Raw genomic sequence first — 13,534 nt, forward strand, 5'->3', positions numbered from 1 at the left:
CAAATAAAAACATGCACGGTGAGAACACAGTGACGTGTCCTCCCTGCTCCATGGAAAAATGAAGACTGAAGGACTGTCCGGGGGGGGGGGGGGGGACCAGTGTCTGCACCAGGCTCCATCGGATGACGTCACCCAACTGTGAGAATACAACTGGCCTGCTTGTTCTCAGAGAACATTCACTTTCTTCTTGCTGAGCCATTCCATTGTTGATTTTCGGACAGTATTGCAAGCATTGATTTTCTCTGTAATTCACTGTACCTGGGCCTTTTGAAGTCAATGGTTCATTCTTTGCAAACTATGCAAAATTCAGCTGGCATATTTCACAGACAATGAAGGAATTGAACTGGTTGCCAGTATTTTGGTGGATCAAGGCACTGATTTGACTTTTAAAGCCTTGTATAACAGTGTTCCTCTTATACTGGCCTTGTCTCTGAGATTTTATTGGCCAATTCGTAGCCTACATTCTGTGGATAAATTGTGGATCGCAGGCACATCTATCTGGAATACTTTGCCTGTGAAAATGTCTACGGTAACATCAATTCTTCAGTTTAGAAAATTGAAAACATTTCTTTTTATTCAGGCTTTTTGGATTAGCTGCAGGTGGTCATTTACAGTACGACTTTCAGAGGTTTCCCTATCCCAACTGCCACAAAACATATCCACAACAAGCTGCTGCCACCCAAAACACTGTAGGGATCTTGTTAGTTGGATGATTTGCTGTGTTTATTTTATGCCACACATCATTTGAGACCAAAAGGTCAATTAAGAGCTCAACAGACCACCTAATCTCCCAAACTTGTGCAGTGTCCTCTTAATGAGGCTGCTCTTCAACAGTATTCCCTCTTGCCATCCTTCCAGATAGGCTGTGTTTGTGCAATAATCTTGAAATTGTTAACATTCTCCCAAGTCTAACAGAGGTATTTTTTTACGCCTTTCAAAGTAATACTGAGCTTCACAGTGACCTTCCTCAGCAGGTTTCTTTAACTATGGCCAGGGTTGCCAATGCTGCATTTTTACTGCCCAATTGGGCAGGATTTTAAATGTGTCTGCGGGAAAATTTGTCTTGTCACGGGTTTATGGTCTACTTTCTTTACACTTAAGTGGCTGTGCGCTGGAGCCCTGGTAAAGAGAAACAAAACTATTGGTCATCCAGAATGAGGACTGAAATGTCCAATAGGAAAAGTTGCGACAGGTAACATCACGCTGAGCCTGCCTGTGCTGATCTCACGCAGCATATATAGGCAGGCCTGGTTCTCGCCACGCCAAGGAGTAGCTGAAGTGAGAGGCAAGAGACGAGAGCAAGCACGTGAGCCATGCTGGAGGATGGAGGCACAGCACAGCAGCCATATAGGAAGAGGAGGCAGCAGATATAGTGCGCTTGCACGGGCAGTCCATCCCCTCCACGCCCCCCCCCCCCCCCCATCAGGTAGCTCAAACTGCCCAATGGGCTATCTTTGGGCTCGAGTTGGGTGTGAAAATTTTTTTCACATCTGGCAGCCCTGACTATGGCTACTGATTTTGGAGAGTCAGCCTGATCAAGACAGCATCTTGATGGTGCTAAACTATTTTCACTTTACTATGATTGACCTGACTATCCCAAGGGATATACAAACACACCGAAATGTTCTATAGCCTTCCCCCAATCTAACTCTGGTTGGCATATTTAGACCTTTGCTTTAGATTCACTTCAATTAGAAGCAGCTTGATTCTTCATCCTGCAGTATCTCAACCAGCTCAGCTAGTCTGCTTAAATGTAGGTGGGCTCCATTAAGCTTTTTATGGGCCTTGTTAGGGCACTTTTTAGAAACAAAGCCAATCTGGGTTTGCTATGACAAGGGATGTGAAGACTCATTTTGAATATTTCTATAATTGTCCTTCATATTTAGGGCCCTACTTACTAAGATGCGCTAGCGTTTCTAGCACATGCTAGACATCCATAGGAATATTATGGGCATCTACATGATTAGCACATGCTAATGCTTAGCATGCACTAAAAACACTAACTCACATCTAGCATGGCTTAGTAAACAGGGCCCTCAAAGTGTTGACAGTATGTTGTGTAAATCAGTGAAATAAAAATCCTACTTTAATATACTCTGAATTTTTTTTAAGACTGCGTAATGTGAAAAATGTACAGTAGTGTAAAGACTTCTACAAGGCACTATATGTAACATGCCCTTTCCTTTCAAGCACTAAAGTGTCATGTTACATTAAATTTAAATTAGAACTTAAATATTTTCCTGAGACTACAGTGTGACAATAAAACAAACTAAAATATATATATATTTTTTTGTTGCATTTGTACCCCGCGCTTTCCCACTCATGGCAGGCTCAATGCGGCTTACATAAGCACACAGAAACCAAAATACAAATTAATCCAAAATTCTCACTCTCTAAATCTCTTGCTATGTATTTTGGTGATTGCAGAAGCTGCCATTGGACTTCCAATGCCTGAACTGGCTGGTGATCCTTGCGACATTGGTGTCATGCAATATGGAGAGTTCTGACTCGCTGGAGAGAGGGAGGTGTCACTGGGCACACTTAATCTGGCTTCTGCAATAAAACACATTTGCAGTAAGTTAAGATATGTAACTAACATTCCTATCAAAAGAATAAGTAACATGCTCTAGAATGTATTTCTCACCAAAAGATGCCTCTCTTTTCTAAAATAAACTTATACTTACGGTATATACAAAATACCATGCAGTAAAGAAAGTAAGCAGAATTATTCAACTTCTATCAATTAAACACTTCCTGCCAACTTATTGCTCATTAAATTTGTAGGCTGTTCCTTTGTGTTTGGGACAGGATCCCATCAGATATAATAGGATCAGATTTGGTTCAGATGGTGCCTTAGCTAATAGAACCAATCAGATCAGGTGGTAATCTGCTACCTTTTGGCATGTCTCCCCTCAAGAATTAAAAAAAATATATGAACTTTACCATAAAATCCTTCATTCATGATGAATATTGCAACCTGCCCCCATGTACTTATTAAATACTGCACAGTACACACACAGGGGCATTTTCAAAAGAACATTCAAGTCAGAATTGGGGAAGTCCTGCTCATAACATCCAAAACCCACCCCCCATAAAGTGAATGATACATACCTGTAGCAGGTGTTCTCCGAGGACAGCAGGCTGATTGTTCTCACGACTGGGTGACGTCCGCGGCAGCCCCCACCAACCGGAAGAAGCTTTGCGGGCGGTCCGCACGCAGGGCACGCCCACCGCGCATGCGCGGCCATCTTCCCTGCCCGTGCGTGACCGTTCCCGCCAGTTGAATGACAAGCAAAAATGATGAAACGCAACTCCAAAGGGGAGGAGGGAGGGTAGGTGAGAACAATCAGCCTGCTGTCCTCGGAGAACACCTGCTACAGGTATGTATCAATCACTTTCTCCGAGGACAAGCAGGCTGCTTGTTCTCACGACTGGGGTATCCCTAGCTCTCAGGCTCACTCAAAACAAGAACCCAGGTCAATTGAACCTCGCAACGGCGAGGGTACAACAGAAAATTGACCTACGAAGAACAACTAACTGAGAGTGCAGCCTGACCAGAATAAAGTCGGGTCCTGGAGGGTGGAGTTGGATTTACACCCCAAACAGATTCTGCAGCACCGACTGCCCGAACTGACTGTCGCGTCGGGTATCCTGCTGGAGGCAGTAATGTGATGTGAATGTGTGGACAGATGACCACGTCGCAGCTTTGCAAATCTCTTCAATAGTGGCTGACTTCAAGTGGGCCACCGACGCTGCCATGGCTCTGACACTATGAGCCGTGACATGACCCTCAAGAGTCAGCCCAGCCTGGGCGTAAGTGAAGGAAATGCAATCTGCTAGCCAATTGGAGATGGTGCGTTTCCCGACAGCGAACCCTAGCCTGTTAGGGTCGAAAGAAATAAACAATTGGGCGGACTGTCTGTGGGGCTGTGTCCGCTCCAAATAGAAGGCCAATGCTCTCTTGCAGTCCAATGTGTGCAACTGACGTTCAGCAGGGCAGGTATGCGGCCTGGGAAAGAATGTTGGCAAGACAATTGACTGGTTAAGATGGAACTCCGACACCACCTTCGGTAGGAACTTTGGGTGGGTGCGGAGTACTACTCTGTTGTGATGAAATTTCGTATATGGAGCATGAGCTACCAGGGCTTGAAGCTCACTGACCCTACGAGCTGAAGTAACTGCCACCAAGAAAATGACCTTCCAGGTCAAGTACTTCAGATGGCAGGTATTCAGTGGCTCAAAAGGAGGTTTCATCAGCTGGGTGAGGATGACGTTGAGATCCCATGACACTGTAGGAGGCTTGATAGGGGGCTTTGACAAAAGCAAGCCTCTCATGAATCGAACGACTAAAGGCTCTCCAGAGATGGCTTTACCTTCCACACGATAATGGTAAGCACTAATCGCACTAAGGTGATTCCTTACTGAGTTGGTCTTGAGGCCAGACTCTGATAAGTGCAGAAGGTATTCAAGCAGGTTCTGTGCAGGGCAAGAACGAGGTTCTAGGGCCTTGCTCTCACACCAAACGACAAACCTCCTCCACTTGAAAAAGTAACTCTTTTTAGTGGAATCCTTCCTAGAGGCAAGCAAGACACAGGAGACACCCTCAGACAGACCCAACGCAGTGAAGTCTACGCCCTCAACATCCAGGCCGTGAGAGCCAGGGACTGAAGGTTGGGGTGCAGCAACGCTCCGTCGTTCTGCGAAATGAGAGTCGGAAAACACTCCAATCTCCACGGTTCTTCGGAGGACAACTCCAGAAGAAGAGGGAACCAGATCTGACGGGGCCAAAAGAGCGCTATCAGAATCATGGTGCCGCGGTCTTGCTTGAGCTTCAGTAAGGTCTTCCCCACCAAAGGTATGGGAGGATAAGCATACAGGAGGCCGGTCCCCCAATGGAGGAGAAAGGCATCCGACGCTAGTCTGCCGTGTGCCTGTAGTCTGGAACAGAACAGAGGCAGCTTGTGGTTGGCCTGAGAGGCGAAAAGGTCCACCGAGGGGGTGCCCCACTCTCGGAAGATCTTGCGTACCACTCTGGAATGGAGCGACCACTCGTGCGGTTGCATGACTCTGCTCAGTCTGTCGGCCAGACTGTTGTTTACACCTGTCAGGTATGTGGCTTGGAGGAGCATGCCGAACTGGCAAGCCCAACGCCACATCCCGACGGCTTCCTGACACAGGGGGCGAGATCCGGTGCCCCCCTGCTTGTTGGTGTAATACATTGCAACCTGATTGTCTGTCCGAATTTGAACAATTTGGCAGGACAGCCGATCTCTGAAAGCCTTCAGTGCGTTCCAGATCGCTCGGAGCTCCAGGAGGTTGATCTGCAGATCTTTTTCCTGGAGGGACCACAGACCCTGGGTGTGAAGCCCATCGACATGAGCTCCCCACCCCAGGCGAGATGCATCCGTCGTCAGCACTTTCGTGGGCTGCGGAATTTGGAATGGACGTCCCAGGGTCAAATTGGTCCGAATGGTCCACCAGAGCAGTGAAGTGCGGCAACAGGTGGAGAGGCGGATGACATCTTCTAGATTCCCGGTGGCTTGAAACCACTGGGAAGCTAGGGTCCATTGAGCAGATCTCATGTGAAGACGAGCCATGGGAGTCACATGGACTGTGGAGGCCATATGACCCAGAAGTCTCAACATCTGCCGAGCTGTGACCTGCTGAGACGCTCTGGTCTGCGAAGCCAGGGACAGGAGGTTGTTGGCCCTCGCTTCGGGAAGGAAGGCCCGAGCCGTCTGGGTATTCAGCAGAGCTCCTATGAATTCCAGAGACTGTGTTGGCTGGAGATGGGACTTTGGGTAATTTATCACAAACCCCAGCAGCTCCAGGAGTTGAATAGTGCACTGCATAGACCGGAGGGCTCCCGCCTCCGAGGTGTTCTTGACCAGCCAATCGTCGAGATATGGGAACACGTGCACTCCCAGCTTGCGTAGATACGCCGCTACCACCACGAGGCACTTTGTAAACACTCGTGGGGCAGAGGCGAGCCCAAAGGGCAGCACACAATACTGAAAGTGCCATGCGCCCAGGCGGAATCTGAGATACTGTCTGTGAGCTGGCAGTATCGGGATGTGAGTGTATGCGTCCTTTAAATCCAGGGAACATAGCCAATCGTTTTTCTGAATCATTGGCAGAAGGGTGCCCAAGGAAAGCATCCTGAACTTTTCTTTGACCAGGAATTTGTTCAGGCCTCTCAGGTCTAGGATGGGACGCATCCCCCCTGTTTTCTTTTCCACAAGGAAGTACCTGGAATAGAATCCCTGCCCTTCTTGCCTGGGTGGTACGGGCTCGACCGCATTGGCGCTGAGAAGGGCGGAGAGTTCCTCTGCAAGTACCTGCTTGTGATGGGAGCTGAAGGATTGAGCTCCCGGAGGACAATTTGGTGGCAGGGAGGCCAAATTCAGGGCGTATCCGCACCGCACTATTTGGAGAACCCACTGGTCGGAGGTTATGAGAGGCCACCTTTGGTGAAAAAATTTTAACTTCCCTCCGACCGGCAGATCGTCCGGTACTGACACTTTGAGGGCGGCTATGTTCCCGTGGATCCAGTCAAAAGCCCGTCCCCGGCTTTTGCTGTGGAGGCGCAGGGGGCTGCTTAGGCGCACGCTGTTGACGAGAACTGAGCGCGCTGGGGCTGTCCCTGTGCCTGACGAGGCCTTCGGGCCGGCTGGGTGTACCTACGCTTGGCAAAAGAATAGGGCACAGCCTGCCGGGTCCGGGAAAAACGTCCACCTGCTGAGGTGGATGCTGAAGGCGCCCGGTGGGAGAGCTTGTCGAGGGCGGTTTCCCGCTGGTGCAGTTGGTCCACCAGCTGCTCGACCTTCTCACCAAAAATATTATCCCCCCGGCAAGGGACGTCGGCCAGTCTCTGCTGGGTGCGGTTGTCCAGGTCAGAGGCACGCAGCCATGAGAGCCTGCGCATCACTATACCTTGGGCCGCAGCACGAGATGCCACGTCACAGGTGTCATAGATATCCCTGGACAGGAACTTTCTGCACGCCTTCAGCTGCCTGACCACCTCCTGATAAGGCCTGGACTGCTCCGGCGGGAGCTTGTCAACCAGGTCCGCCAGTTGCTTCACATTGTTCCGCATGTGGATGCTCGTGTAGAGCTGGTAAGATTGGATGCGGGTCACGAGCATGGAAGATTGGTAGGCCTTCCTCCCAAACGAGTCCAGAGTGCAAGACTCCTGCCCCGGGGGCGCCGAGGCGGTATCCCTCGAACTCCGTGCCCTCTTGAGAGCAGAGTCCACGACCGCCGAGTCATGAGGCAATTGGGGCCGCATTAACTCTGGGTCCGAGTGAATTCTGTACTGGGACTCTGCTTTCTTGGGGATGGTGGGATTAGATAATGGTCGCATCCAGTTCCGAAGCAGTGTCTCCTTAAGGACATTGTGCAACGGCACCGTGGAGGACTCTCTAGGTGGTGATGGATAGTCGAGGACCTCGAGCATCTCAGCCCTCGGCTCATCCACAGAGACCACGGGGAAGGGAATGCAAATAGACATGTCCCTGACAAAGGAGGCAAAGGAGAGGCTCTCAGGAGGCGAGAGCTTCCTCTCTGGTGAAGGCGTGGGGTCAGAGGGAAGGCCCACAGACTCCTCTGAGGAGAAATATCTGGGGTCCTCCTCTTCCCCCCACGAGGCCTCTTCCTCGGTATCGGACATAAGCTCATGCAGCTGAGTCCTCAACCGGGCCCGGCTCGACGTCGAGGCACCGAGGCCTCGGTGTCGTCGAGCGGTGGACTCCCGCGCCGGCGGGGACGAAGCTCCCTCCCTCGACGTTGACGGGGACTCCACCTGCGTGGCGGTCGAGACCGGCGCCGCAAGCGGCGAAGGTGTCGGCACCGGGCTAGAGCTCGCCGGCGCTGGCACAGCCTGGCGCATCAGCCCTTCCAGGATCCCCGGAAGGATGGCTCAGAGGCACTCGTCCAGGCCCGCTGTCGGGAAAGATGGGAGGGCCGGTAGAGGCGTCGGCGCCGGAAGCTGCTCGGGTCCAGGAGACTGCACAGAAGTGTTGGGACTCTGACGCGTCGGTACCTCCACTACCGAGGGGGACCTTTCCTCTCGATGTTGACGCTTCGGCGTCGACTCCTCTCCGGCACCGAGGGCCTGGCGCACCGATGGGGACCGATGACGGTGCTTCTTCTGTTTTTTTGCGGTGCCCGTCATCGGCGCCAGGTGGAACGGAGGAGGAGGAGGTCGATCCCCCTCGATCTCGAGGAGCCGGGTCAGACAGGGTTCGGTCCCGAGGGCCATGAGCAGAGGGAGTGACCGGGGCCGATTGCCCACGCGGCCTCTCACCCCTACCGTCACCGGAGGACCGGCGGGCCGACGGGACCTGTACTCCTGGGGTCGATGCCATCGGTGCCGATTTCGCGGACATCGATACCGGTACCGAAGAACCGGCCGTCGATACCGATGCCGTCGAGGTTGACGTCGAGGGGCCGGCGCAAGTTCCAAAAAGACTGTCCCGAAGAACTTGCCTCGCAACCTGAGTCCGTTTCTGGAGACCAAGACACAAAGAACACGACTTGATATCGTGCTCCGGCCCGAGGCACTGGAGGCACCAAGCGTGGGTGTCGGTCTGCGAGATAGGCCGGCCGCACCGACCACACTTCTTAAATCCACTCGGGACCTTCGAGGACATTGACGGAAAAATCGCGTCGGCGAAGTTAAAGTCGTCGATGGTGGCGGTAAATCACACCTCGAAAAATAAATCTACCGCGCGGCCACAAGGCCGCAACGCGACGCCCCCGCTAGAAAATGAGGGAAAATTCATCGCATTCTCTTTTTTTTTTTTTTTAAGAAAAAAAGTTTTGAAGGCGCGCGACAACAAAAAACAGAAAATAAGCGAAGATTCACGGACAACGCGACGGTTTTCCGGGGCTGACTAAGAGAGAGCGGCGACGCACGACTCTCTCCAGCGCGGAAAAGAAAAGACTGGCGGGAACGGTCACGCACGGGCGGGAAGACGGCCGCGCATGCGCGGTGGGCGTGCCCTGCGTGCGGACCGCCCGCGAAGCTTCTTCCGGTTGGTGGGGGCTGCCGCGGACGTCACCCAGTCGTGAGAACAAGCAGCCTACTTGTCCTCGGAGAATCATCTCACAGCAATCTTCAAACAGGAAAGATGTCCAGATTTCCTGTTTGAAAATATGTGAGGACGTCCATCCTGAAGAAATACTTTATAAACTGAATTGTTTAAATTATAAATAGGGGAAAACAAGGCACAGGAATTTCTGCCTGGCAGCATTCTTATTATAAAGGCCACACAGACATCCTTGCAGAAAAGAGTAGCCACACAGTGGTTAGTGCAGTGGACTGTAAACCAAGGGACACAGGTTCAAATCCCACTTAACTTTTATTTTGTAATAAATGTGATCCTTCCAGGAACAGAAAAATAACTAATGTATCTGAATGTACTCCATTTCATGGCTTGCAGGTGTCTTATATCTTCTTTAGGTACAGTAAGTATTTTTCTGCTCCTGGAGGGAGCCCCAGATTTTATATTTAAATCTGTTTATTAATTTTACAAAGTGAACATAGAAGTGAACATTTTGCAATACATAAAGAATCTGCAGCAAACTCTTCAATGTAAATCAAAACAATACAGTGCAAGGGCAAAGGGCCTTGTCTCTGATAGCCCCGTACCTATATCCCCGCCTTCTATAAAAGCCCACTATATGAGCACTCCATGCTGCTGATCTTTACTGCTACGCTCAAGCGACTGGTGTAATAGCTGGATGCGATTCTTAAGAAGAACTGTCATACAGAATTAGGTGCCTGTTAGCAGCTATAGCGCACCGGGCTATAATGCAGAGATTTAGAGCAGATCAAGTTTACAGCGCTTTCTCAGAGCAGGGGAGCCCCAGATTTTAAAAAAAAACCCGAAAACAATGTTATAGTGGGATTTGAACCTGAATCCCTTGGTTTACAGTTTACCACAGGAGCCAGCTCAGTGGGTGTTCGAGGACCCCCAATATTGAGGAAACTCACTGACTGTGTCCAGGGAAGGGTAATTTCCACTAGGTTTAACACCCTCAGCCATTTTGAAAAGTTGGCTCCTATGCAGTCTATTCCTCTGACCTGCTTGCTGCTTTGTTCAGAATGGCCATGTAATACCTGCAGCTGACACAGCCTGGTTTTCCTTTGTGGTTTCATTTTCAGGAGACAGGGAGGGGGACAGCAACCACTGAGAGATTAAGGTGCTACTTTTATTCAAGATAATGTAACTGCATTTCTTTAAAGAACTGGTAATGCATGAAATCAAAATACAGACATGTAATCAAGGATTTTGAGACAGGTTTGCAGGAGCAGACCTAGAGATATGGTTAAAGGCATTGAGTATATGCATCACTTTTTCCTAAGAAAGGCCAAGTTCTAGTATCTGTATAACTATTTGAACTATGTCAGATGCTATTTTTGGCTTTCTGTAAACAGTCGTTGTAAGAAAGCTACAGGAGTAGTAAAGTTTAGTTAAAACTTAGCTGTGGGTTCTGAATTTATTTATTTATTTGTGACATTTATATCCCACATTATCTCAAACAAGTTTGAGTTCAATGTTTCCTCTTGCAGTTAATTAAAAATGTACTTATGTAAAAGTTGTACTTCAATGTCTTGTCATTTGCCTTAGGTAATACTTTTAGGGAAAGTTGTGCATCAGAGGTTTTCATTGGTTTAGGGTATTTGTAAGCAGATAGTTTTGTGATTCATATTTTTGTATACTGCTTTAAATGGTCTTCAGCTTGATAAGGCATATACAATTTTTTGATACATAAATATTTATATTTGAGAGTTTGTTAGAAGGAGGTGGCTTGGGAGAGATTGAATGCTGTTCTAACAAGTATATTTATGTAAGCTTTTCATTTGTTGTGAGAGGACTGATAGAATTTCAATACCAGTGTCTTGTAGTTTTGTTACCCAATGAATTTTACCGCATCCTACATTGGGATCGGTTTTAATTCTAGTTGCTCATTTTGCCTGCCTCAGTACAAATAAATCTGCTGATGAGAAAGTGAGACAAAACCAAGAGCTCTGGAAAAAAAAATATTTTTTTTAAGTTTTAAAATTAAAAGTAGTGAGCTTTGCAATGCTGCAGTTTCCTATTTTTCCCTTTACAGTACATTAGTGCTCATTTTCAAGGCAGGTGAACACCTCAAAATGCCTAAAATAAAGTCTATCTGCTAAAAAGGTCCAAATCCTGATTTTGGAAAGTTAGAATTTGGATGATTCACTATGCAGTTCGTCCACATAGCAAGTGAGCGTGTTGGGCAGAACTAGGGAAGGCCCAAAAGTAGGACATCCAACAGTGATTTTCAAAAGGGAAGAAATGTCCTGTATCTAAAAAGAAGGATTTTTTATGTAGATGTGTTTCACTTCCAAGTTACAAAAAGGTGAGCAGCTGACCACTGGAGGGACTAAGGCATGGCCACTTACAGTTCTGGAAACCACCACCCCCTACCCCATTTATAACTCAACTTGCAGTTCCCTTACATACTAGGGCAACATCATCCTTAGCTCATTCTGAACTGACCTGATGAAGAAACAGAGCTCACAATGGCTAGTCAGAAAATGGATTAAGACAGTCAGACAACAAGGTATCACATACTTGTATTTTTCCCAGTTATGAAATAATCAGAAGGGAATAAATTCAAACCAGAAAACAACTCGGTTTTTTTTTTAACCACCCCTACTGATGTAAAGGCCTGACTCTATACATGGTAATGGAAGAATGGAGGGTAGCCAATGTAACGCCAATTTTTTAAAAAGGTTACAGAGGTGATCCTGGTAATTAAAGACCAGTGAGCCTGATGTCGATGCCGGGCAAAATGGCAGAGACTATTATAAAGAACAAAATTACAGAGCATATTCATAAAGGATTAATGAGACAAAGCCAACATGGATTTAGTGAAGGGAAATCTTGCCTCACCAATCTATTACATTTATTTGAAGGGGTGAACAAACAAGTGGATAAAGATGAACCAGTTGATATTGTGTATCTGGATTTCCAAAGGCATTTGACAAAGTACCTCATGAAAGAATCCAGAGGAAATTGGAAAGTCATGGGATAGGAGGTAGTGTCCTATTGTGGATTAAAAACTAGTTAAAAGATAGTAAACAGACAGTAGGGTTAAATGGTCAGTATTCTCAATGGAAAAGAGTAGATAGTGGGGTTCCCCTGGGGTCTGTGCTTTTTAACATACTTAAAATGATCTCGAGATGGGTGCAACTAGTGAGGTAATTAAATTTGAAGATAACACAAAGTTATTCAAAGTTCTTACATCGCAAGAGGATTGTGAAATATTACAAGAGGACCTTACGAGACTGGGCATCCAAATGGCAGGTGATGTTTAATGTAAGTGCAAAGTGATGCATGTGGGAAAGAAGAACCCGAACTATAGCTACCTAATGGAAGGTTCTGACCAGGAAAGGGATCTAGGTGTCATCATTGACGATACGTTGAAACCCTGTGCTCAGTGTGCAGCGGTGGTTAAGAAAGCAAATAGAATGTTAGGTATTATTAGGAAAGGGATGGAAAACAAAAATGAGGATGTTATAATGCCTTTGTATCGCTCCATGGTGTGACTGCAACTTCAAATATTATGTTCAATTCTGTTCACAGCATCTTAAAAAGGATATAGTGGAATTAGAAAAGGTGCAGAGAAGGGCGACGAAAACGATAAAAGGTGATGAGATGACTTCCCTATGTGGAAAGGCTAAAGCGGCTAGGGCTCTTCAGTTTGGAGAAAAGATGGCTGAGGGGAGATATGTTAGAGGTCTATAAAATAATGAGTTGAGTGGAACGCCTGTTTACTCTTTCCAAAAATACTAGGACTATAGTGCACGCAATGAAGCTACAAAGTAGTAAATTTAAAACAAATCGGAAAAATATTTCTTCACCTTCTGTGTAATTAAAATCTGGAAATCGCTGCCAGAGAATATGGTAAAAGCAGTTACCTTAGTAGGGTTTAAAAAAGGTTTGGATACTTTCCTAAAAGAAAAGTCCATAAACCATTATTCACATGACTTGAGGAAAACCCACTGCTTATTTCTTGGATAAGCAGCATAAAATATATTGTACTGTTTGGGGATCTTGCCAGGTACTTGTAACCTGGATTGCACACTGCTGGAAACAGGATGCTGCGCTTGATGGACCTTCGGTCTGTCCCGGTATGGCAATGCTTATGTTCTTATGTTTAGTGCTAAACATGGTATTCTAGCCCTTACCTTCTTGGGATGCTAATTCCTCAGAAGGATCATCGGTAAAACTCAAAGACATTTCCCTCTGTTCTTCAGATCCCAGCAGATTATGATCCACAGACAAACGGCCTTTCTTCTCTTCTCTCTCTTTCAGAATAATCTAAAAAGAAAAATGTCCCTACAACTTAAAACTGAAGGATTCTAGACTGAGTGACAAGGGGAAGAGAACCATTCCACATTTTGAAAAGCACAGATACTGAAGAATCTAATCTAAAAGGCTCTTCTAAATTGTAAGTTAATCCTAAAATAAAACGAACTCAAAACACAAAATTA

At 47.3% G+C, this 13,534-nt stretch overlaps 1 protein-coding gene across 1 annotated transcript in view; it reads right to left on the bottom strand.

Annotated features, from left to right (window-relative positions):
- Window positions 1-13,534, bottom strand: part of SECISBP2L (SECIS binding protein 2 like) — a 137,065-nt gene that overhangs the window by 19,166 nt on the left and 104,365 nt on the right. The window contains exons 13-14 of the mRNA XM_030189561.1: window positions 13,229-13,361; window positions 2,391-2,553 (exon numbers count right to left, since the gene is read on the bottom strand). Coding sequence (XP_030045421.1) covers window positions 2,391-2,553; window positions 13,229-13,361 — 296 coding nt within the window. The remainder of the gene's footprint in view (window positions 1-2,390; window positions 2,554-13,228; window positions 13,362-13,534) is intronic.

Source organism: Microcaecilia unicolor, chromosome 1 (assembly GCF_901765095.1).
Source record: "Microcaecilia unicolor chromosome 1, aMicUni1.1, whole genome shotgun sequence".
Classification (NCBI taxonomy): domain Eukaryota; kingdom Metazoa; phylum Chordata; class Amphibia; order Gymnophiona; family Siphonopidae; genus Microcaecilia; species Microcaecilia unicolor.